Source organism: Bos taurus, chromosome 5, assembly GCF_002263795.3.
Source record: "Bos taurus isolate L1 Dominette 01449 registration number 42190680 breed Hereford chromosome 5, ARS-UCD2.0, whole genome shotgun sequence".
Lineage (NCBI taxonomy): Eukaryota > Metazoa > Chordata > Mammalia > Artiodactyla > Bovidae > Bos > Bos taurus.
Genome location: NC_037332.1, coordinates 104660599 through 104683783, shown reverse-complemented (window position 1 = coordinate 104683783; position 23185 = coordinate 104660599). Strand labels below are relative to the sequence as shown.

Here is a 23185-nt window from a genome sequence, read left to right as displayed (position 1 = left end):
GTGTAGTGGGTTTTAGCTAAGGAAAGAATTTACTTAGCCTAAGGTCTAACGTGATTAATATCAAAGGTTAATACTTATTTCTTCTATATATTCATTAATGTGTGTAAGGGCAGGGGATATGGAGACTTAGCAACAAACATTGGCTCAACAAATGAAAAACCCTTCACCAACACAATTTCTAATTAGCCCATTATACTTATACTAATAGTTTTCTAACTTCTCTAAAGAACCTGTTTTTAGAGGGTTTAAAGCATCTTGTGCCTCTCACGGTTGGGAGGCTGTGAGCAATCACATGTGGCCGGAGGAGCCTGTCAGGCAGGCTAGAGAACCTTCAGAGGAGTTTGTAGGTTAAAACACTCTTATCATGCCCAGGAATTATTATAAACTGGAGCTCTAAGTTAACTCCTTCTCCAAAAGAGGTGGTGGGGGACAGCCCCCCGTAAAGTCAGAGATGTAGGTAAGAGCACAAAGTAGTAAAGTAGGCAGGCTCTGGTTATGGGGGTAGACGCTCGAGGATTTCCAGGGGGACTCCTGAGGCTCGATCCCGCCTTTGCGTATGTCGAGCCTCCTTCCTCATGACCTTTGCCATGGGCGGAGTACCTCACTCTGGCCCCCAACAACGCCTGGTCTCCTGAGCACCTACTGTTTTGGCTGAGCTGCATCTGTTCATCGTGACTTCAGATCTCAGAGGAGGAGGGAACGACCCCCTACTCTGAGACCATGTGCTTTAGATGGAGATCATTTCACCTCCCACTCCCAAGCCCCACAGTGCCAAAGACCATGGAAAGCATCACATTCTTCTGGCTGCAGTGATTGGTTCTGGGTAGGAAGCATGGCTGATCCCAACCAATGAGCTGCAGCAAGACTTTTGCTGATATGGTTGGGAAAGAGGCGGAAGGCTTGTTTCCCACTGGATTTGGACCCAGTATAATACTGGTCTGTAGTTTTGAAACTACAGTCACCATTGACTACAGTAGAGTTGGAAGATGGAGCAAGATTTGGTTTGGGCAGATTGAATCAAGTCTACTCAACTAGAACTACCCTCAACTTTCAATACAGATGCAGTTAAGTCCCTTTGTGTTTAAGCCAGTTCAATCCATTGGAAAATATATTCAGAGGGTCACTGGAAGATCTGATCATCAAGGGCAAGGTCCCTATGGATAGACCTTCCAGACCAACTTCTAGAAGGTCTATATGTGCTTCTAGACCAACCAAAGGAACAGTGTTAGCCTTGGCTTCCCCAGGCAACAAGTCACACTTGTGCTGTTCGTGGCTGCGAGCAGGGGTTGAGGCTTGCATTCTTGAACAAATGTCAGTCTTGCTTCAGGATCTGTCACTGGAAACCTCTTAGAAAGCTGAAGACTTTTCTAGGATCACAGATCTTGGCTCCTCTGGTTGCCAAGCACGCTCTAGGGAGTGTGGGCTCAGTAGCTGTGGTTGTGGCTCACGCGCTTTAGAGCACAGGCTCAGCAGTTGTGGCTTAGATGCCCTGTGGCATGTGGGATCTTAGTTCCTAAACCAGAGATCCAACCTGTGTCCCCCACACTGGCAGGTGGATTCTTAACCACTGGACTACCAGGGAAGTCCCCGTGTTCTATTTGTTTAAATACAAGAGGTATGATCTTGGATCGAGTCCTCCAGGGGCCATCACTTAACCAAGGTACAAAAGGGTTAGAGAATTTATTCCCCCTCTGCTTCCTTTTTCTCCTTCTTTGCCCTTCTCAGGTAAATAGTGGAGAGTTCTCTGTTTCTCAGCTTCAGTGATCCCTGTGCTGACAGACTACAATCATGACTCTAACCTGGTCCTCTTGGGAATTCCAGCTACTCTCTCCAGGAGTTAGATGGAAATTCCCCCCTTAGATTTCTTACCATTGTTTTACATGCAACATGACTGGGACCAAATTCATCACATGGATGGTAAAATCAGATTCTCTTAGCATCTTCCCCATCCCTGTCAACGGACCCACAATTTCCCAGTCTTCTGACGTCAGCCCAAACTTCAGGATCATCCTAACTCAGGCTCTCTCTCAGGCCTCTGGTCCCCAGCTTTGTAAGGTATGGCATTAAGTAGCTCATCTTCTCCCCAACTCCGAATTTCTTCCACATTTCTGTCCCAGGCCTTCCATGGCTCATGTCTGAATGGTGCAGCACCTCAGCCACTCTCCTTGAGTTCCTTCAATTCTAACCCATCTTCCACTCTGAGACCAAATTAATTTTCCGAAACCTACACTTTATCCTCTGACTACCTGGCCCTATAAAAGTCCATAACTTCCTACTGTGTCACATTAAAATTCCTATAAGATTTCAAGGTTTCTCAGTATCTACTTCATCCTACCTATTCAAGTCCAACAACACTTTGGCTTATACTACCCATGGAGTTGCTCTATATATTCTATTTTCTTTATTATTCCCTATGTTTATCTCCCAAACACTCTCCTCGCAGACTCTACCAGCTAGCCCCTAAGCATTTATCAAATACCCCAGGTTCATCCCAACCCCCATGACCTGGCTCGTGCTGACTCCATACTATGATATGTTTTTTGCCCGACAACTCTTCACGGCTCCTCCAAGAAGCCTACCCTTTCCATTCCAGCCTCCACCATTCTCCCCCTGCTCCAAACACCCATAAAGCTCATGATCTGTACTAGATATAATCACTGAACAATGTGCAATGTCCCAGAGAGTTCTGTTTTCTTCCCAACCAGACCTTCCCTTGATGGTGAGAATGAACCTATATACCTTTTTGTCTGCTCCAAAATGTCTAGCAAAAGGCACTCAATAAATGTTGGTTGATTCATTTAGAGAACAAGCTTATGGTTCCCAGGGGGAAGGATAGAGGGAAGGAATAGTCAGGGAGTTTGGGATGGACATGGACACACTGTTATATTTAAAACGGATCACCAGCAAGGACCTACAGTATAGCACAAAGAACTCTGCTCAATGTTATGTGGCAGCCTGGATGGGAAAAGAGTTTGGGGAGAATGGATATGTGTATATGTATGGCTGAGTCTCTCTGCCGTCCATCTGAAACTATCAAGGCACTGTTAATCATCTATACCCCAAAACAAAATTAAAAGTTAAAAAAATAAAGTGTTGAAACCTTCCAGTTAAAAAAATATTGGTTGATTCATTGAAATTGATATTTTGGGATCTGGGGCTTGGGGGTAGGAGACCGAGGCTAAGGAGAAGGAGAATGATACAATTCTAGGTCATCTGGAGAGTTACTTGGACTTGCTGCTTCCAGTCCTCCACCGCCCTCCTGCTCCCAATCACCTTACCTGCAGAACTGAACCTCCTGCTCAAACTGGGAGTTCTCGGGCTGCGTTCCCTCCTTCAGCTGGCTGACGTTGAAAAAGGAGAGGGTGTGGTTGACAAAGCCGTGTAGAGTCCCATTGTGACTGTAGGAGTACTGATACACCAGGCGGGGGATGAAGTCGGAGGTGACAGCGATGACAAAAGCCTGGGGGTAGAACCACAAGCACCTGAGGAATGGTCAGGTCGGACGCCATCCAGGTGGCACAGGTCCATCTGGCTAAGAGATGGCCCCCCTCCTGGGCTCCCCATCCAGAGGTGCTGCTCTAATAGAATCCTCATCCTGAGCTCATGTTGCTGACCTGCCTGGCTTTTCCATCTTTGACACATGGAAGGAAACCACGGCTGTCAAGAGAGTGAATTACGGCCACTGAAGAAAAGAATGCGCAGCCAGTTGGGACCATTTGGAGAGGGAGGGCATAAACATCTCGAGATATTTGACTTGATGCTGGCATTGGCCACACCAAAGAGGAGTGGATGGGGTTTTCCTGGTGGTTCAGTGGAATCTGCCTGCCAGTGCAGGAGACATGGGTTCAATTCCTGGTCCAAGAAGATCCCACATGTAGCAGAGCAACTAGGTCCGTGCGCCGCAGCTACTGAGCCCGGGCTATAGGGCCCGGGAGCTGAAACTACGAGCCCACATTGAGAGCTACTGAAGCCTGAGTGCCCTGGAGCCCGTGCTCTGCGACAAGAGAAGTCACTGCAATGAGAAGCCCGTGCACCAAAACTAGAGAGTAGCCAGCACTTGCTGCAACTACAGAAAAGCCCACGCAGAACCAAAGACCCAGCACACTTGAAAATAAATAAATCAATAAAACTATTTTTTTAAAAAAAGGAACGGAAGACTTTCTGAGAAAATTGTCAATAGTAATGCGTGTGTGCACGCTAAGTCGCTTCAGTCATGTCTCTTTGCGACCCTATGGACTGTAGCCCACCAGGCTCCTCTGTCCATGGGATTCTACAGGCAAGAATACTGGAGTGGGTTGCCATGCCCTCCTCCTCCTTCCCAAGCCAGGGATCAAAAGTGCGTCTCTTATATCTCCCCTGCATTGGCAGGCGGGTTCTTTAGCACTAGCACCACCAGGGAAGTCCAGAGGGCCACTTAAATGTGATGGGCAAGGACATCCAATGGTACACTTGCCCCTGAGTGACACCAGAAAACCAGGCACACTGCGGCTATGGTTCCACAGGGAGCCTACTTCACCACTGTCTCTCAGCGGCTTTTATCCTGTCACATGATGGAAGCCACTCTCACCCGTTTTGCTTAGAAAAAGTAAGACACCGAGGGAGAGGAGTAGGTCTTGCTGGATGAAACACACACACCCGACCTCGCCCCGGGTGTATCCAAGTCCTCTATAAAAGTCTGCGGAGCAAGCCAAACGACAGATGAATGATTGCCTGTTTACATGCAGGAGGACTTTCTGCAAAGAAAATCTTAAATCTTTTTGGCGGGTGTTTATACTGTCCCCGGCACCAACAATTAAAGCTCTTTCAAAAAAGGCAGTTTAGGCATTGTTTTCTAAATGTATATGTGAGTGTGCGGGGCCACAGCCATATGTAACAGTGAGAAACGTACTTCTAATAATCACAGCCGCATTTACAGAGTGTGGACCAGGCATACCCTCATCATCTCTTTTAATTTCTAGAATGACATGATTTGGTGAGACTCTCACCCGCCCCCATTTTTTAACAAATAAGAAGTAAGGGCAGGGAAGTAAAGCTTCTACAATTTTGTTGTCTAGCTGAAAAGTGCTTGGTACTCGAGGCTTTTCCCAGAAGCACGTGTGCTCAGTCGCGTCCGACTCTTTGCGACCCCGTGGACTGTAGCCCACAAGGCTCCTCTGTCCATGGAATTCTCCAGGCAAGAATACTGGAGTGGGTTGCCATGCCCTTGTCCAGGGGATCTTTCCAACCCAGGGGTCGAACCTGCATCTCCTGCATCTCCTGCCTTAGCAAGCAGGTTCTTTACCAGTGAGCCACCTGGGAAGCCATTAGCACTCGCAATTACTTCTTTTCTAGAAGCTTCAACTCCAAAGCAGCTATTGATCTATTTTCCAAATGGCACCTGATTTCTCAGCCTTGAGACCTGCACTTCCTACATCAAACATCCCACGTGTGACGGGCTGATCCTCTCTGCCTGTCTGCACACCTCATGTCACTTTATGTGTTCTGAGTGGGGAGCCCGGGCAGAGTCAGTGCTTCTCTCCCCAGGGAACAGGGGCCATGACTTTCTTGCTGTGTGCTGAGCTGACTGATCTGGTCTCAGGAGATGGAAGTGGTGACCCTGCCTGGCCACCGTCTGTAAGGAATGCAGACGCCAAAGGAGCTGTTTGTTGGCTTGGGTCCAGCAGGATTTCCTCTGAAACCTGGACACGTCTGGCAAGGCAGTTAAGGAGGTCGGAGCAGGCAGGACCCCTCTTCTTCCATGTCCTATCTTAAGCAAGCAGTGCTGGAGTCCACAGGGATAATTAAGACTTCATACTGACAACTCAGAGGAACGGCAATTAGGAACTGCAGCCTGGGCGATGCTCCAGGTATTGTTCAGCTCCGGAGTAGAAAAAGAAAGGGGAGAGATGGATAGATATGGGGAATTCTTTCCTCATGATTCTTGGCTCTGAAGAAAGATCTGATCTGGATTCTTAAGGCCAAGGTACGCATTCTGGTGGGTAATTACCTTTCTTTCTCTTAGCAAAATGAACGACAAAGCTGCAGAGCTCTGGCCACAGCCTGATGTGTAAGAAGGCGTGTACTCGCTATTAACTGGAGAGGCTAAATGGCAACCCACTTAAGTATTCTTGCCTGGGAAATACCGTGAACAGAGGAGCCTAGCGGGCTACAGTCCACGGAGTCACAAAGAGTCAGACACGACTTAGCGACTAAACAATAAGAACAACAACAACTGTATTAATTAGAGCTCCAAATGGAAGAAGCTGGGAGGCAACAGAACTGGTTTCCTGCCCTGAAGACCTCAGCTCCCCTGGAAAGCCCTTCCCACAGAGAAAAGGTGTCAGGAACACAAGCACTTACATTGATGATAACAGAGAATTTGCCGATGCCAGAGAGGATATCAAACCAGATCCCTGTTAAGACAGAAAGAGAAGGGCGTCTGGCTCCCTCCCGCCCCCAGCCCAGTGATGACAAGGCTGCAGCCAGAGTGACGCTTTGCAGGCAAGTTACCAGTGGAGCTCTGCCGGGGCCCCCAGAGATGGGCTTGTCTGGAAAGGCTTAGGGGCAGCCGTGTCTGCAAAACCCGGGGGCCAGTGTGTGTGTGTGTGTGTGTGTGTGTGTGTGTGTGTGAATCATCTGACCTCCCAGCACCTGAGAAGAAGAGGGTGAGGGGGCTCAGAGGGGCTGATGGAGCAAGAGCTGCCCCAGGATCCTGGATGCCTGACACAGTGGGAGGGAGGCGGCCTGGGAGACAGGGGGAGGGTCGGAGGGAGGGGATGGGGAGGAGCGGCCCGGCCTCCGGGCAGGAGACATACCGATGTCCTTGGTCCTCACAGCGTCTGGCCGTCTCAGCTCCGTAACGAACTTCTTCGCGTCCAGGCGCACCTCAATGACGTTGTTGAGGAGGGCAAACACAGGTGCCAGAGGAAAGGAGGCCACGAAGAGGGTGACAAAGCCAAACTGGATGACTAGGAGAGAGCAGGGCACGACAGGCAGCGGCTTAGGTGGGCTGTGCCCGGCAGCCCTGGCCCTGTCTCTTCTGACCCGGCTCTCTTGTCCTCCTCGGGCTCAGACTCCCTGTTTGACCTGCCCCACAGCGGGGGTGTCTCTCTCAGCACCTGCAGGCCTAGGGGTCAGTGCTATCACTGGGGTGCAAAGCTCTGTTTAGGTGAGAAGACATGAGAAAAGGAAAAGTCTCAACCCCTTCCTTTCCATCACCTTGTATGTCCAGTCACTAGTTCTGCTCATTGAACTCAGAGGTTAACAAACTTCTTCAGCAAAGGTCTAGATAGTCAATTTTTTTTTTTTAATGGAACTTTAGTTGATTTACAATATTGTGTCAGGTATATAGCACAAGCATTCACATACACATATATGGTGGTGGCAGTTTAGTAGCTCAGTCGTGTCCGACTCTTGCAACCCCGTGGACTGTAGCCCGCCAGGCTCCTCTGTCCATGGGATTCTCCAGGCAAGAATATTGGAGTGGATTGCCATTTCCTTCTCCAGAGGTTCTTCCTGACCCAGGAATCAAACCCATGTCTCCTGCACTGCAGGCAGATTCTTTACCAACTGAGCTACGAGGGAAGCCCATACATATGTATGTACATGTGTTTGTGTATATATGCTGCTGCTGCTAAGTCACTTCAGTCGTGTCTGACTCTGTGTGACCCCATAGACGGCAGCCCACCAGGCTCCGCCATCCCTGGGATTCTCCAGGCAAGAACACTGGAGTAGGTTGCCATTTCCTTCTCCAATGCATGAAAGTGAAAAGTGGAAGTGAAGTCGCTCAGTCGTGTCCAACTCTGCGACCCCGTGGACTGCAGCCCACCAGGCTCCTCCATCCATGGGATTTTCCAGGCAAGAGTACTGGAGTGGGGTGCCACTGTCTTCTCCGTGTGTGTGTGTGTGTGTGTGTATAAATTTTTAAGACTCTTTTCCATTATAGGTTACCACAAGGTCTTGAATAGAGTTCCCTGTGCTCTACAGAAGATCTTGTTAGTTATCTATTTTATATATAGCAGTTTGTACCTGCTAATCCCAAACTCCTAATTTACCCCTCCCCTGACAATCTCCCCTTTGATAAGTTTCAATGTCTTAGAGTCTGTTTCTGTTTAGTAAACAAGTTCATATGTATCATTTATTTAAGTGTTTTTTGATGTGGACCATTAAAAAAAAATCTTTACTGAATTTGTTACAATATTGCTTCTGTTTTATGTTTTGGTTTTTTGGCTGCAAGGCATGTGAGTTTAGCTTCCCCACCAGGGATCAAACCTCCCCCCGACCTGCATTGGAAGGTGAAGTTTTAACCACACTGGACTGCCAGGGGAATCCCTGTATTATTTTTCAGATTTGACATATGAGATACAATATTTGCTTTCTCTGGCTGATTCACTTCACTTAGTATGATCATCTCGAAGTCCGTCTATGGTGCTGCCAATGGCAATATTTCATGGTTTTTTATGGCTGAGCAGATAGTAACTATTTCTGTATGGTCTGGTCATATAACTTAACTCTGCCTTTGCAGAGTGAAAACAGCTGGATCCAAACATGGACCAACAGGCTTGGTTATGTTCCAATAAAACTTTATTTACAAAAGCGGTAAATAAAGTGGGTTGGATTCATTTGCTGACCGTTGATGTAACTTGAAAACAATGTCCTACTGTAGCAGAGGAAACTATATTCAATTTACTGTCATAAGCTATGATGGGAAAATATGAAAAATAATATATATATATTATATTTTATTTATATATAAAACTGAATCACTGTGCTGTACAGCCGAAATTAACAAACTTATATGTCAACTAGACTTCAATAAAGTAAACTTTTAAAAAATCTCCCAGAGTTGGCCACTTCTTGCCCTATCTGTAGTCACTGCCTTATTTAGAAAGTAGATTCATTCATCACACGTGTACCGAGAGCTCATTAAATGTTAGTCATGGTGCCAAGTATTTAAGGAGGCAAAGGTCTGGACTGCCTTCAAGGAGCTGGGTGTGAAGCAGAAGACAGAAATGTACGAAGATGTGCAAGGAAACCCGATGTGCACCAAGAGAGAAAGAAAAATGTACTAGACACAGTAGAGACCGGAAGGAGAGAGCTCAAGCCTGCTCAGGGTAGGGACCATGGGGAGTCTCCATATGGACACGGAAGCTTAGATTTGACAGATATCCTGTCCCTGCAGGCAGAATGCATTAAAGACAGCATCTCCCCTTCCCTCCCCTCCCCTCCAGAATCAGTGAGGGCAGAGGAGTGGAGGCAGCCTGTGCCAGTCAAATGGCTGTAAGGAGTCCAGGCCCCCATTGCTTCTCCCTGGACAATTGCAACCACCTCCTCCTACCGGCTTTCCTTGTCACGGGAGACCCCGGTTCAATTCCTGGGTTGGAAAGGTCCCTTGGAGAAGGGAATAGGCTACCCACTCCAGTATTCCTGGGTTTCCCTGGTGGCTCACACAGTAAAGGATCCGCCTGCAATGTGAGAGACCTGGATTCGATCCCTGAGTTGGGAAGATCCCACTGAGGAGGGCATGGCAACCCACTACAGTCTTCTTGCCTGGAGAATCCCCATGGGCAGAGGAGCCTGGCGGCTACAGTCCACCAAGTCTCAAAGACTTGGACACGACTAAGCAACCAAGTGCACACACAACGCATCCATCCAGCCCCAAGTCTCCAGGAATCCAAGACCATTGCCTAACCTACCCACAAACCTTTCTGTTGGCTCCTCTCTGTTACTGGATAGAATCCAGATTCCCTATCTCGGGACATAGGTACTGGATTATCTTACCTCTCTAGCCAGCCTCCCAGCACCTCCCACAGCCGTGATGCTTCTGCCAGAATTCCAGGACCCCGAGCTCCTCACCTCCAGATTTCTCCCTGAACCCCTTAGCATTTCCCTTCACTGGCACACAAGCACTCATTCTCCAGCTAGCAAAAGTCTATGCATCCCCAAGAGCAGTCAAATGCTATCTCCTTGGAGAAGTCCGCCTCCCGCCCCCCAACAAAGTGGTTACTTCATTATAGCTGCCACTGTGCGCTGCTGTGATTGATCTACTTGTGATTGATCTCCTGAAGGCAGGGCTCCATCCCTTGGAGTGGTTCAGTATAGATTTGCTGATGCAAAGTTAGACCTGAGTCTCAAGAAAGTCAGTCTAATAAGACTTCCCTAGGGCTTCCCTGGTGGCTCAGTGGTATAGAATCTGCCTGCCAATGCCGAAGACATGGGTTCAAACCCTGGTCTGGGAAGATCCCACATGCCGTGGAGCAACTGAGCTCATGCACAACAACTACTGAGCCTGTGCTCTAGAGCCCAAGAGCTGCAACTACTGAAGCCCGTGTGCCTAGAGCCTGTGCTCCCCAACCAAAGAAGCCCCAATGAGAAGCCCATATACCGCAACTAGAGAGTAGCCCTTGCTCGCTGCAGCAGAGAAAAACCACACAGCAATGAAGACCCAGCACAGACAAAAATATATAAAATTATTAAAAAAGACCTCCCTACTTAAAAAAATATTTTATTAATTTATTCAGCTTCATCAGGTCTTCATCGCAACATGCAGGATCTTTAATTGAGGCATACAAGCTCTTAGTTGCAGCTTCTGGAATCTAGTTCTCTAACTAGGAGTTGGACCTGGGCATCCTGCATTGGGAATGTGGAGTCTAGTCTTAGCCATTGGACAACCAAGAGTTCCCTAATTATTAAGGCAAGTTATTAAGCAATTACAAATTGAGAATAGTAAAAATACCACCCAGTCGGTTGAAAAAGGGGTAAATAATATTGCATGTACAAAGTGCTCACAACAATGTCACTTAATAACTGTTCAGTGATACCTGTCCTGTGTATTTTCATTCTTACTGGAGTACAGATGGCTGCAATGTATCCTGCATATGTGTACCTTAAACAGACACATATTTAAGGTATAAACACTGAATGAGAGGCAGAGGCCTCACTTCCAGCCCTGGATGTGTTTTTCACTAGCCTCAGGTCCTTAGGCAATTCTGTTTCACTGGACTTCTGCATCTTCATGTTCAAATTGAAGAAACCACTTTAAATCCCCTTCAGGTCTGATTTGCCGTGGTGCTGTGATTCCCATTCTCTTGGAGAACCTTCAAGATTCTAGGACAGCCACGTAAAGAAAGAAAAACCAGGGGCTTCCCTGGTGACTCAACGGTAAAGAATCCTCCTGCCAGCGCAGGATATGGGTTCGATCCCTGATCCAGGAAGATCTCGCATGCCTCAGAGCAACTAAGCCCATGTGCCACAATTACTGAGCCTGTGCTCCAGAGCCCAGGAGCCGCAGCTACTGAGCCTACCTGCCCCAGAGCCTGCATTCTGCAACTAGAAGCTACCGCAATGAGAAGCCTGAGCACCTCAATGAAGATTTAGCCCTCATTCACTGCACCTAGAGAAAAGCCCACAAAGAAACGAAGACCTGGCACAGCCCAAAATAAATTAATTAATTTTAAAAAAAGGAGAAAAACCAGGATCCAAAGTTAAATTAACAAAATGAAATAAAACTAAAGCAGAAGTTTCGAGACAGAGAGAATGCACAGAACTTCACCAGCACACCTGTTTTGGTCTGGCAGTTTGCTTGAGCCACGGTCAAGAGCTGTGGCTCTCCCTGAACTGGTGTGCTATCCTAGCCATGGTCCATGATGCCCAGGGGATTCCCCGAAGGCCCTAAGAGACCAGCAGCTGCCAGTTGGTGACAAGACATACCAGAAGGCACAGATTTGTCTAGGTCAGGTCCTTGAGATGAACAACTGCCTGGCTAGCTAGCTGGCTGAAAGTGAAAGTAAAGTAGCTCAGTTGTGCCTGACTCTTTGTGACCCCATGGATTGTAGCCTGGCAGGCTCCTCCCTCCATGGGATTTTCCAGGCAAGAGTACTGGAGTGAGTTGCCATTTCCTTCTCCAGGAGGAGAAATCTTCCAAAGCAAGCTTTGGGAGCCAGCTGCAAATGCAGGGTCTATCACATCCCTTAACTCAGGCTTTGCTGAGGAATTCACTTTAGAGTCTGGGGTGGGGTGAGGGCAAGTAGAGAGTGGAGCGGGGTGGAATTAACAAGGAAAGCAAAACAGATGTCAGACTCGTTTTCCAAAGCCTGTAAAATACATGTTTGTATTTAAGTATATAGATGACTCTGTCCTTATTCCTGGGGCTCTAAGTTGGTCTCTTTGGTTCTAATGAGCTCAGGTCTATAGAGGTGATGTTTGTATGAGTGACTTCCTCCAACAGAACTGTTTAAACTCTACAAAGCCCCGTGGAGGACTTAGGGTGGGGGCTGATGGGGGAGAGACGGGGTGGGTTATGTCTGAGAGACTATAAACTGATACAGCCTGTCCTCTCCACACTCATGCGAACGGCACTCAGAAATCCAATGTCCTTCCTTCCAGGATCTTAGGGAAAGTTAGGGCTCTCCACTTCCTCGGCTTCCTCCCAAGGTAGACTTGAGCTCTCTCCTCTGAGGGGGCTGCCCTGATCTTTGCATCTTCCCTTTCTCCAACTCTCCGTCACCAGGTATCTCAGGCTTCGGTCTTGGGTCTACTCAGTGCTAATATTGCCCAGAAATGGTCCCAGCCCCACACTGGGTCTCTCCTCTTGCCTCTTCCAGGCATGTCTGTGTGTTTTACACCGTACAACCTTAAGAGGGTAAGCTCAGCAAAGGCCAGTGACGCCACCACCCTGTCCCTCCTCTGATACTTCTCCAGGGTGTCCTGGGGCCAAGAGAAACCACCCTCTGAAGACGTTCCATGGCCACAGGTGTTACCGGCTTGGACCAGGTACACAGCCCATTTCCAGGAATCCACTTAGAGAGGCAGGAACAAAGAGGAAGCTTTGTTTCATCTTGGGGAAAGAAAAAAAAAAGTATAAAACCATAACCCTCTGGCATACAAATGGCAATTCCAAGACTTGCTCTTTGTTGCCAGAGGTCTACACGCTGTATCAGATGGGCAGCCTTCTGGGGTCGCTTCAGAGGACACAGTGATACCAGCCTTCACCAACACCAAGACTGGCTTCTAAAAATAGCCAGCCTCCACGAGGCTCGGAGCAGGGCCGGAAATCCTCAGCACTCAGCATAATAGAAGCCAGGCTGGCTCCACCAATAACAGATTAGACCTGGGCCAAGCCAATTAGGGAGGAATTCATAAGTTGATTTTCAACAAAATCTTTACAAAGCCTGCTGGCAAGTGCTCCAGAGACACCTAGCTGAAAGCACAGAGGCTGGACAGCCTCGTAAGCACAAACCCCGTTGGTTTTCTCTTCTCAATCCCCAGCAACCAGTCTCCTTTGAAAATATGCAGCTACAGCCCTGTGCTGCCTGATGCAATTAAAATCTTGGCCTTGATTACCTGGGCTTAGGTTAAAATAACAAGGAGTGGATTACACTCGACATTGTCCAGGAAGGACATTTCAGGACGATCGGCTTAAGGAAGAAATAGTGTATTGAGTGGGATAGAGTGGACCAGCCAGGACAGGTGGAAAAGCTCTTGATGGAACACAAGTTGTTTTTCATTTACTCAAAATTCTTCAGTGAACATATCTACACTTCCGTCACACACGCACACACATCCTCACACACGATACCGCCCAGATCTTTGGTATGGCATTCAAGACCTTTGAGATATGACCCTGAGTTAGTTTTGCAGACACACGTGCTCCCCACCCACACTCTGAGCTGACACTGAGCCATGGCACTTGGAGACCGAATCTGCCAGCTTTCCAAGCCTTTGAAAACCATTCGACTTCCCTACGTTCACCACATTTCCCATATTCCTGAGCCTTGGTACATGTCACGGCAATCTATCATTTTCCTCCTCTTCTTGTCTGTTAGATGGATTACCGTTTCTATTCAGGTTCCACTGAACCTCCTCTGTGAAGGGTCTCCCCCACTCTACTCCCCATCCCTCCTCCAGGCAGAACTGGGAGCCCGGGCACCTCTCCTCCCCACTCCCATAATGCCCTGCACACGTTCCTCTCCTTGTTTATCTGACTTGCGCCCTGAACCACAAGCTCCTTTGAGATCATGGACGTTTTTGACTCTTCCGAGGCCCCACCATTTTGTGTGGTGTCCTTCCTGTAGCAGATGTTGAGAGGTTATCTTGTTTCGTGAATATGAACTTAATGTCACCAGCTGTAAATACTAAACAAACACGAAAAGAGGCAGACGACTGAAATGTGTGAATGGAAATCATTGTGCTTAGTGATGGGGAGGGAGGGGAGGCCATGAGGTTCTAACATGCCTCTGACACGTCCACATGGACAGCCTCAGCTCTGTCACGCACACAGAAGGCTTTGGAGAAAGTCGGTTTTAAAAGCCATCAGTTAGGAGAGTCTAACTCTAAAGAAAGTAACTAGCTTTCTAAAATACTTTCCATAATTTAGTAATTGTATAATATAGTCAGTTTAAAGGGATTAAAAGCTGGAGGTTTAAGAATCTTCCCTGTTGAGATTTCCCTGGAGGTCCAATGGTTAAGACTCTGTGCTTCCAATGCAGTGTCTGGTTCCAACCCTGGTGGAGGAACTAAGATCCCACATATGGTGAGGCTGGAAAAAAAAAAAAAAATTCTCCCCATCATGAGCCTCTAATAAGCAATGGAAGGGAAGGACTCAGGAATATGTTGGCATGAGTCTGTCTCCTCACTCAGGAGGTGGTCACTGAAAAGATTCAGCTAGAAACAGCTCATGAATATAAACACTTAAGTAAAAATAAAGCATGGGAAGGTCCTCACTGTTTCTTTCATCAGCCTGCATTTCCAGACAGTGTCCAGTGATCCCCTTCTCCTAAGGACAAGGAAGACAACTGTGCTCGGCACTCACTGTCTGGTGTGAAAAAGATTTGTAAGTGTTGATGGACCACACAAGCAGGAAGAGTTAGCAGAAGGCACATGAGCAGCTTTCTTGGAATGGACCTCTATCACTTAGGAAAATAGTAAAAGTCTTGACAGTAGAAGCATAAGAAGGCTCTCAATGTCCATCATCCATTACTTATTCATTCATTCACTCGTTCATCAAACAAGCATCTACTGGGCACAGTCTAGATACTGAGCACCATGCTCACTGCTAAGGAAGCAAAGATGAACAGATTACTGTGTAATGTCTGATTCTTTGCAACCCCAGGGACTGCAGCACGCCAGGCTACTCTGTCCTTCCAAGAGTTCACAGGATATAGTGGGGAAGACGGACATGTAAGCAAATCCTGGCTATGTCTTGGAGTCAGACTTTTAATGGCAGCATTAACAGAGCACAGTACGAGGGGAGGAGTAACTCAGCCCCCGCCCCCAGCAGGAACGTGGAGAGACTCACAACCATTGGGTTTGACTTGAAGAACAAGTCAAAGAGGCCTCTGAAGGTTTTCTGCATGTTTGGTTGATTAGTTAGTGTTCCTTGCTCAGTCATGTCTGATTCTATGCAACCCCAATGGACTGTAGCCTACCAGGTTCTTCTGTCCATGGGATTTTCCAAGCAAGAATACTGGAGTAGATTGTCATTCCCTTCTCCAGGGGACCTTCCAAACTCGGGGGTCAAACCTGGGTATCCTGCATTGCAGGCAGATTCTTTACCATCTGAGCCACCAGGGAAGCCCCTAGTGTGTTTGGTAATTGAGGTCTCTTTTGCCAATCCATTCATCAAATTTACAGACTACTGAGGAAATAAAGACAATAGGTGGAATTCCCTTTCAATCTCCAAAGGATCACCTGGGGTTTATATAAGGCTGTTGCTAAGCAAGTTCAGTTGCTAAGTCATGTCTGACTCTTCAACCCCATGGACTGCAGCATGCCAGGCTACTCTGTCCTTCACAATCTCCTGGAGTTTGCACAAACTCATGTCCATTGAGTCAGTGATGCCATCCAACAGTCTCATCCTCTGCTGCCCCCTTCTACTTTTGCCTTCAGTCTTTCCCAACATCAGTCTTTACCAGTGAATCAGGTCCTCACATCAGGTGACCAAAGTATTGGAGCTTCAGTTTCAGCAACTGTCCTTCCGATGAATATTCAAGGTTGATTTCCTTTAGTACTGACTGGTTTGATCTCTTTGCTGTCCAAGGGACTCTCAAGAGTCTTCTTCACCACAATTCAAAAGCATCAGTTCTTTGGCACTCAGCCTTCTTTATGGTCCAGCTCTCATTATATATATATATATATATATATATAATGGATTGGACTCAACTCAGAAACCCTGGAAGTTGTAACAGGAAAGACCAGCCTTGAAGTCATAGCTTAAGTATTAAGAATTTAAGGCCTACAAATCAACACAGCACCAGGACAGATCAGCAAGGGTGCTTTTTTTCATTTCTTTGTGGTTAAGAGAGACTCAGTTCCCACTGTTCCTCATCCCTTGTGAATTGTGAAATAGTAATTCCTCTGGACAAAGGTGATAGGACCAATGCCTCTCTGAGAGTTCTGCTCCTCATGAACTTAAGAGTCTGGCTATTCCAGTCGATCTCAGGTTGATGGTAGACACAGACCAGTCCATAAGCATCCCTCTTGGCTACCCTGGAAATAGAACTTAGGGTCGTGGGAGTCTTCAGATGTGAACTCCACGGATGGCCACAGAAAAAGGCAGGAAATTTTGGTTCTCAGCCACAGGGGGCTTAAAGGCCTGGAGACTATGGTCTTCTGGAAAAATCTTCCCATTTCTCCTATCTTCTATGAGAAAAATTCCAGACCCTCAGAGGTCATGGAGCTTCAACCAACAATTCCTAAACACCCACCATGTGCAGGCAGCTTGCTCTCCTGTTCATAAAATAATCTCTGGTATTAAGTATTATTATCTCCACTGTACAAGTGAGAAAACAGACTCAGACAGGTGAAATAATTTTCCCAAGGCCACACACCTAGAAACTGATGAAGCTGGGAAACAAAGATAGTTTCTGACGCCAAAGGAGTTCCAGGTCCTTTCGCTGCACAGAAATGTAAATATTCAACCCTAAAGTTTCAGCATTCCTCTCCCTGCACCCCCACCTCGGTTACCCTCAAGCATCTAGGTTTCCTTTGGGGGAGCTTCTCCAATCTGATTTCTAATCTTTTTGTCAGAGAATGAACCTTTATGAACACCAGCATCCTCATCAGTCTGTACAGATGTGTTCCCTTCCCAGGTGTCTTCACCACATATGCGTGTCTTCTGTGGGGGGGGGGGGGCACGCTGCAGCTGAACTTGACATTTTCTGTGCCACTGCTCCATCTGCCATGCATTCGTGGCACCTAAAAAATCTTACATCAGCTTCCTAAAATTAGAGAGCATTGAGTTTCCGAGCTCTGTCAATTCACTTCTGATTTTCAGAGAACTACTTGGTGAATTTTCAGCCAATGTTTATTGAGTAAACATATGAAAGGCTTGGCTGACTCGCTCTTGTTTACTTTTTCCACCTCCAAAGTGGTATGTGAAGGCCAGTTACCCAGGCACATTCCCTTCCTCCACTCCCCCATCCATTTACCCATCATCTATCTTCACATCTACCCATCCAGGCAGGGGTGATGCAGTCAGTGAGGTGGAAAAGCAATGAAAATAGTCAAGCTTAAGAGAAATTCCCAAGCAACAAATCCCCGAGGACCTTTATTTGCTTTATCCCTTTGTCCTTACATCTTCTTAGAGCGTGAGGACAAAGTCAATGAAAAGAACACGTATGTAGGTGTACGGAGTTTTGGGAAAAAGGAAATAAGGAACAGACAAAGGAGGGAGACACAAATACACAACCTCTAAGGACCCACAACTGGGCTGCGAGTACACTCTTAGCTTGGCTGACAGCAAGAAGAGAAATGGGAACACAAGCGAGTTCTCAGTATCTTAACCTAAAATATTGCCTCCATTCACTCTGTCCCTCCATCATTCATTTCTCAAGCATAACTGGGCATCTCCTCTATACCAGGAGCCTTCCAGGCATGGTATCCAAATACACCCTTGCCTTTTCTCTAAGTCTTTGTGGGGAAAGGGGCTCCGAGCACAGACAATGACAAGCAACGTGGGCTTCAAAAGAAAAGGAGAGACATGACCTGTGATTCACCCTCCTTCCCAGAAATACCACAATGAGACCCTGGATGCTGCCCGAACTGTATTTAAATGGCATTTGAAGAAGATGGTAGGTACCTGATTATCCAGTGGGATGACTCAGTTTGTATAAACAGGATGGCTCCAGGAAAGGAATTTCCTGGTTCTCGGAGCCACTGCTTTGCAGTGCACACACTTGGGGCTGTGTGACAAAACATGCAGGCTTCAGCACTGATGTTGGACAGATATTCTGGAAATTCTCATCACTTACAGCTAAGGCTGCCTTGGGACTTGTTTTCTACATCAGTCTTTCTTGGAAATGTAGAAATTACCCAGTGTGGTCCCTACTGTCCATGACCAAACAATATGACTGTTGGAAAGAATCTTGGATGCCACCTAAGTCATTGCTCTCTCTGAAGCCTCATTCCCTTCCATGCTTTGTAAGTGGCCACGTTTACTTGATCATTTCCACAGTGGACTACTCTGTGATGCTTGGAGCCAGCTCTTCCCATTGTTCTTTATTCTCTGGCTCATTTGCAAGTCACTGAGACTCTGGGATATTTGTTATGAAGCATAATCATATCAGGAGTTGACTATTACATGGGGTATTTTGCCTGGCCTATCCAGATAATTTTACAAGTTCATCCACTTGTATTGCTGGATAAGACCTGCCCTTAAGGGGATAGAATTCCCCTAATTAAAGACTTCCCTGGTAGCTCCCTGGCAGAAGGAAATGGCAACCCATTCCAGTAATCTTGCCTGGAGAATTCCATAGACAGAGGAGCCTGGCATAGGGTTGCAAAGAGTCAGGCATGACTGAGCAACGATCACTCACTGGTAGCTCAGCAGGTAAAGAATCTGCCTGCTATGTAGAAGACTCAGATTTGATCCCTGGGTAAGGAAGATCCTCTGTAGGATGAAATGGCAACCTCCTCCAGTATTCTTGCCTGGAAAATCCCAGGGATGGATGAGCCTAGTACGCTTCAGACTATGGGGGCACAAAGAGTCAGACATGCCTGAAGTGACTTAGCATGCACAATGATAAGAATAGGCTTCCAGGATTGGAAGAATCAACATAGTGAAAATGAGTATACTACCCAAAGCAATTTATAGCTTCAATGCAATCCCTATCAAGCTACCAACAGTATTCTTCACAGAGCTAGAACAAGTAATTTCACAATTTGTATGGAAATACAAAAAACCTCAAATAGCCAAAGTGATCTTGAGAAAGAAGAATGGAACTGGAGGAATCAACCTACCTGACTTCAGGCTCTACTACAAAGCCACAGTTATCAAGACAGTATGGTACTGGCACAAAGACAGAAATATTGATCAATGGAACAAAATAGAAAGCCCAGAGATAAATCCACGCACCCATTGTCACCTTATCTTTGACAAAGGAGGCAAGAATATACAATGGATTAAAGACAATCTCTTTAACAAGTGGTGCTGGGAAATCTGGTCAACCACTTGTAAAAGAATGAAACTAGAACACTTTCTAACACCATACACAAAAATAAACTCAAAATGGATTAAAGATCTCAATGTAAGACCAGAAACTATAAAACTCCTAGAGGAGAACATAGGCAAAACACTCTCTGACATACATCACAGCAGGATCCTCTATGACCCACCTCCCAGAATATTGGAAATAAAAGCAAAAATAAACAAATGGGACCTAATTAACCTTAAAAGCTTCTGCACATCAAAGGAAACTATTAGCAAGGTGAAAAGACAGCCTTCAGAATGGGAGAAAATAACAGCAAATGAAGCAACTGACAAACAACTAATCTCAAAAATATACAAGCAACTCCTACAGCTCAACTCCAGAAAAATAAATGACCCAATCAAAAAATGGGCCAAAGAACTAAATAGACATTTCTCCAAAGAAGACATACAGAGGGCTAACCAACACATGAAAAGATGCTCAACATCACTCATTATCAGAGAAATGCAAATCAAAACCACTATGAGGTACCATTTCACACCAGTCAGAATGGCTGCGATCCAAAAGTCTACAAATAATAAATGCTGGAGAGGGTGTGGAGAAAAGGGAACCCTCTTACACTGTTGGTGGGAATGCAAACTAGTACAGCCACTATGGAGAACAGTGTGGAGATTCCTTAAAAAACTGGAAATAGAACTGCCTTATGATCCAGCAATCCCACTGCTGGGCATACACACTGAGGAAACCAGAAGGGAAAGAGACATGTGTACCCCAATGTTCATCGCAGCACTGTTTATAATAGCCAGGACATGGAAGCAACCTAGATGTCCATCAGCAGATGAATGGATAAGAAAGCTATGGTACATATACACAATGGAGTATTACTCAGCCATTAAAAAGAAAACATTTGAATCAGTCCTAATGAGGTGGATGAAACTGGAGCCTATTATACAGAGTGAAGTAAGCCAGAAGGAAAAACACCAATACAGTATACTAACGCATATATATGGAATTTAGAAAGATGGTAACAATAACCCTGTGTACGAGACAGCAAAAGAGACACTGATGTATAGAACAGTCTTATGGACTCTGTGGGAGAGGGAGAGGGTGGGAAGATTTGGGAGAACGGCATTGAAACATGTAAAATATCATGTATGAAATGTATGATATAAAATATCATGTATGAGATGCCAGTCCAGGTTCAATGCACGATACTGGATGCTTGGGGCTGGTGCACTGGGACAACCCAGAGGGATGGTATGGGGAGGGAGGAGGGAGGAGGGTTCAGGATGGGGAACACATGTATACCTGTGGCGGATTCATTTTGATATTTGGCAAAACTAATACAATTATGTAAAGTTTAAAAATAAAAAATAAATAAAAAAAAAAGAATAGGCTTCCTTGGTGGCTCAGCAGGTAAAGAATCTGCCCACAGTGCAGGAGATGAAAGAGACCTAAGTTCGATTCCTGGGTCAGGAAGATCCCCTGGAGGAGGAAACGGCAATCCAGTCCAGTATTCCTACTTGAAAAATCTCACGGACAGAGGAGTCTGGGAGCCTACAGTCCAAAGGGTGGCAAAGAGCAGATACGACTGAGCGACTAAGAATGCATGTACGCATCTCCTAATTAAAAGCACCTCAAAATAAGTAAGCTTGGCCCCTGGGGGGAGGGGAAGAGGCAGACTGTTCCAGCTAAATCAATATAGCCAGGGTGTCTGGACAGCTTTGAAAAACGGTGATGTCTGGGAACTTCCCTAGTGGTCCGGTGGTTAAGACTCCGCCTTCCGATGCAGGGGGTGCAGCTAAGATCCCACATGCCTCACAGGCCCAAAAGTCAGGATATAAACATCAGGAGCTATATTGTAACAAATTCAATAAAGACTTAAAAAAAAGAAAAACGGTGACGTCTGTAGAATCCAACTGTCACCTTGTCTTCAAGTTCTATTGAAATAGAGGATCATGTTTTTCATTCTTTATTCTTCTTCCTTCATCTTCAGACATTTATTGAGTACCTACTGTATGCCAGGTCCTGGTGACTAAGACACAAGTCTCTCCCTCAAGAAGCTCACATCACAATTTAGTGAATAACATGAAGCTAAGCCATTACCCTTCAGCTGTGTCACTTACAATCCCATGAACAGAGGAGCCTGGCTGGCTACAGTCCACAGGGTCGGAAAGAATCAGACATGACTTAGCGGCGAAACAACAGCAACAATTTGTTTGATAAAACGGTGGTAAGACTTTATCAAGAGGTTCTTTTGGAACGTGTCCCCAAACTCCCCTTAGAGGATTAAATTCCAGTCTATGTTTTTATGCTAAATGTCCATGCTGTCGAAGTCGAAGGCTGCAAGTGTCCAGAGACTTTCGCTCGCCGCTTTGAAAGCAAAGAAAGGATTTCCTCTCTCGTCAGGGCCCTGAGGAAAGCCCCACAACTGGGCTGGGAGGGGTGTGCGGCCAAGGAGCTTCGAAGCCCACGCCTGGGGTTGGGGACGGGTTGGGGACGCTGATGATTAATGTCACGGCTGCTCCTGGCCCCAGCATTCTAACCTCAGCTCTGAGCCGGGGAGGGGGGATTTACCTTGAAGTCCTTTCTAGTAAGCTCTTCAGGAAAAGGGTTTGATATTGGAGATTCCCTGGAAAGCCCGCTGCTCCCCTCGCAGGTTTCTGCAGCCTAATCCCCCACTCTCGGGTTTCTCTTTGTCTGGAGCCAGCCCATCCCCACCACCAATCCCGTGCCGCCGCCCCCAGACTCCCGGCTTCCCCTTCACCTCGAGGCCCCTCCCCCAGGCCTGCTGGGCCACAGTTCCAGCTCCATTTAGAAAAAAATACAAATATAATACATCTCTGGCAGCAACCTCCCTGGATGATGACCTGCCTCGCCATTACAACCGGCAGGCCCCGAGTGGGCTCAGCGCGCTTCCTGTCGGCATGGGTGGTCCCAGGGATCACTGGGGGAGGAAGCTGACAGCTGAGAGCGGGGCCAGGGATCACCGTGTCGGGCTGCGCCAGAAGCAGCGGGCAGCTTTGGTTTCACGGCTCTCGTTTCTGTTCAAAGCCCAAGTCAAGGGTCTTTCTGGGATTGGGGAGGTCTAGCCCATCAGGAAGGAAAGGGGAAACTCACTCTGCCCGCCGCCCCCACTGCACCAGATGCCACGGGTCCTAATGGGACTCTCCTGTGGGATGGTCTGGAGACAGGCTCTAGCCTCAGTGTCACTAATGGGTCTTCAAGGTGACCTGAAGCCACCTGGAGCACTCTCTGGGCCTCTTGGTTTTGAGATGTAGTGTCCAACTGGTCTGGATGGACTAGGATGTCAGCACTAGAAGGGACCTTGGGATGACTGGTCCAGATAAGGGGCCCTGGGGTGACCTGGACCAGGGAAGGGACCCTGGGGATGATCTAGTCCAGGTAAGGGACCCTGGAGGTGACCTGGCCCAAGTAAGGGACCCTGGTAGGGTTACCTGGTACAGATAAAGGACCATGGAGTGACCTCACGCAGGTAAGATACCCTGGCAGTGACCTGGCTTGAAAGTCTTAATTAACTTATCATGACATTCAATGAAAGACTATTCTGCACATCACCCAGCTCCACTGGGGTAATGAGGTTTTGTGCAGAAACCTCCCTCCTCTCTCACTCAGACCTAATCTAGAAGCATGAGAAGCCGAGGGTGACACTGGTCCTGTTTACCTTATGTTTTAAAAAAACATATTAATAGTAGGGTGCTGCTGCTGCTGCTAAGTCACTTCAGTCATGTCCGACTCTGTGCAACCCCATAGATGGCAGC

General features: G+C 47.0%; 1 protein-coding gene across 1 annotated transcript in view; it reads right to left on the bottom strand.

Moving 5' to 3' along the window:
• Positions 1 to 23185, bottom strand: part of ANO2 (anoctamin 2) — a 341658-nt gene that overhangs the window by 12481 nt on the left and 305992 nt on the right. Inside the window, exons 21-23 of the mRNA XM_024992694.2 lie at positions 6795 to 6947; positions 6340 to 6392; positions 3279 to 3460 (exon numbers count right to left, since the gene is read on the bottom strand). Of these exons, the coding sequence (XP_024848462.1) occupies positions 3279 to 3460; positions 6340 to 6392; positions 6795 to 6947 (388 nt within the window). The remainder of the gene's footprint in view (positions 1 to 3278; positions 3461 to 6339; positions 6393 to 6794; positions 6948 to 23185) is intronic.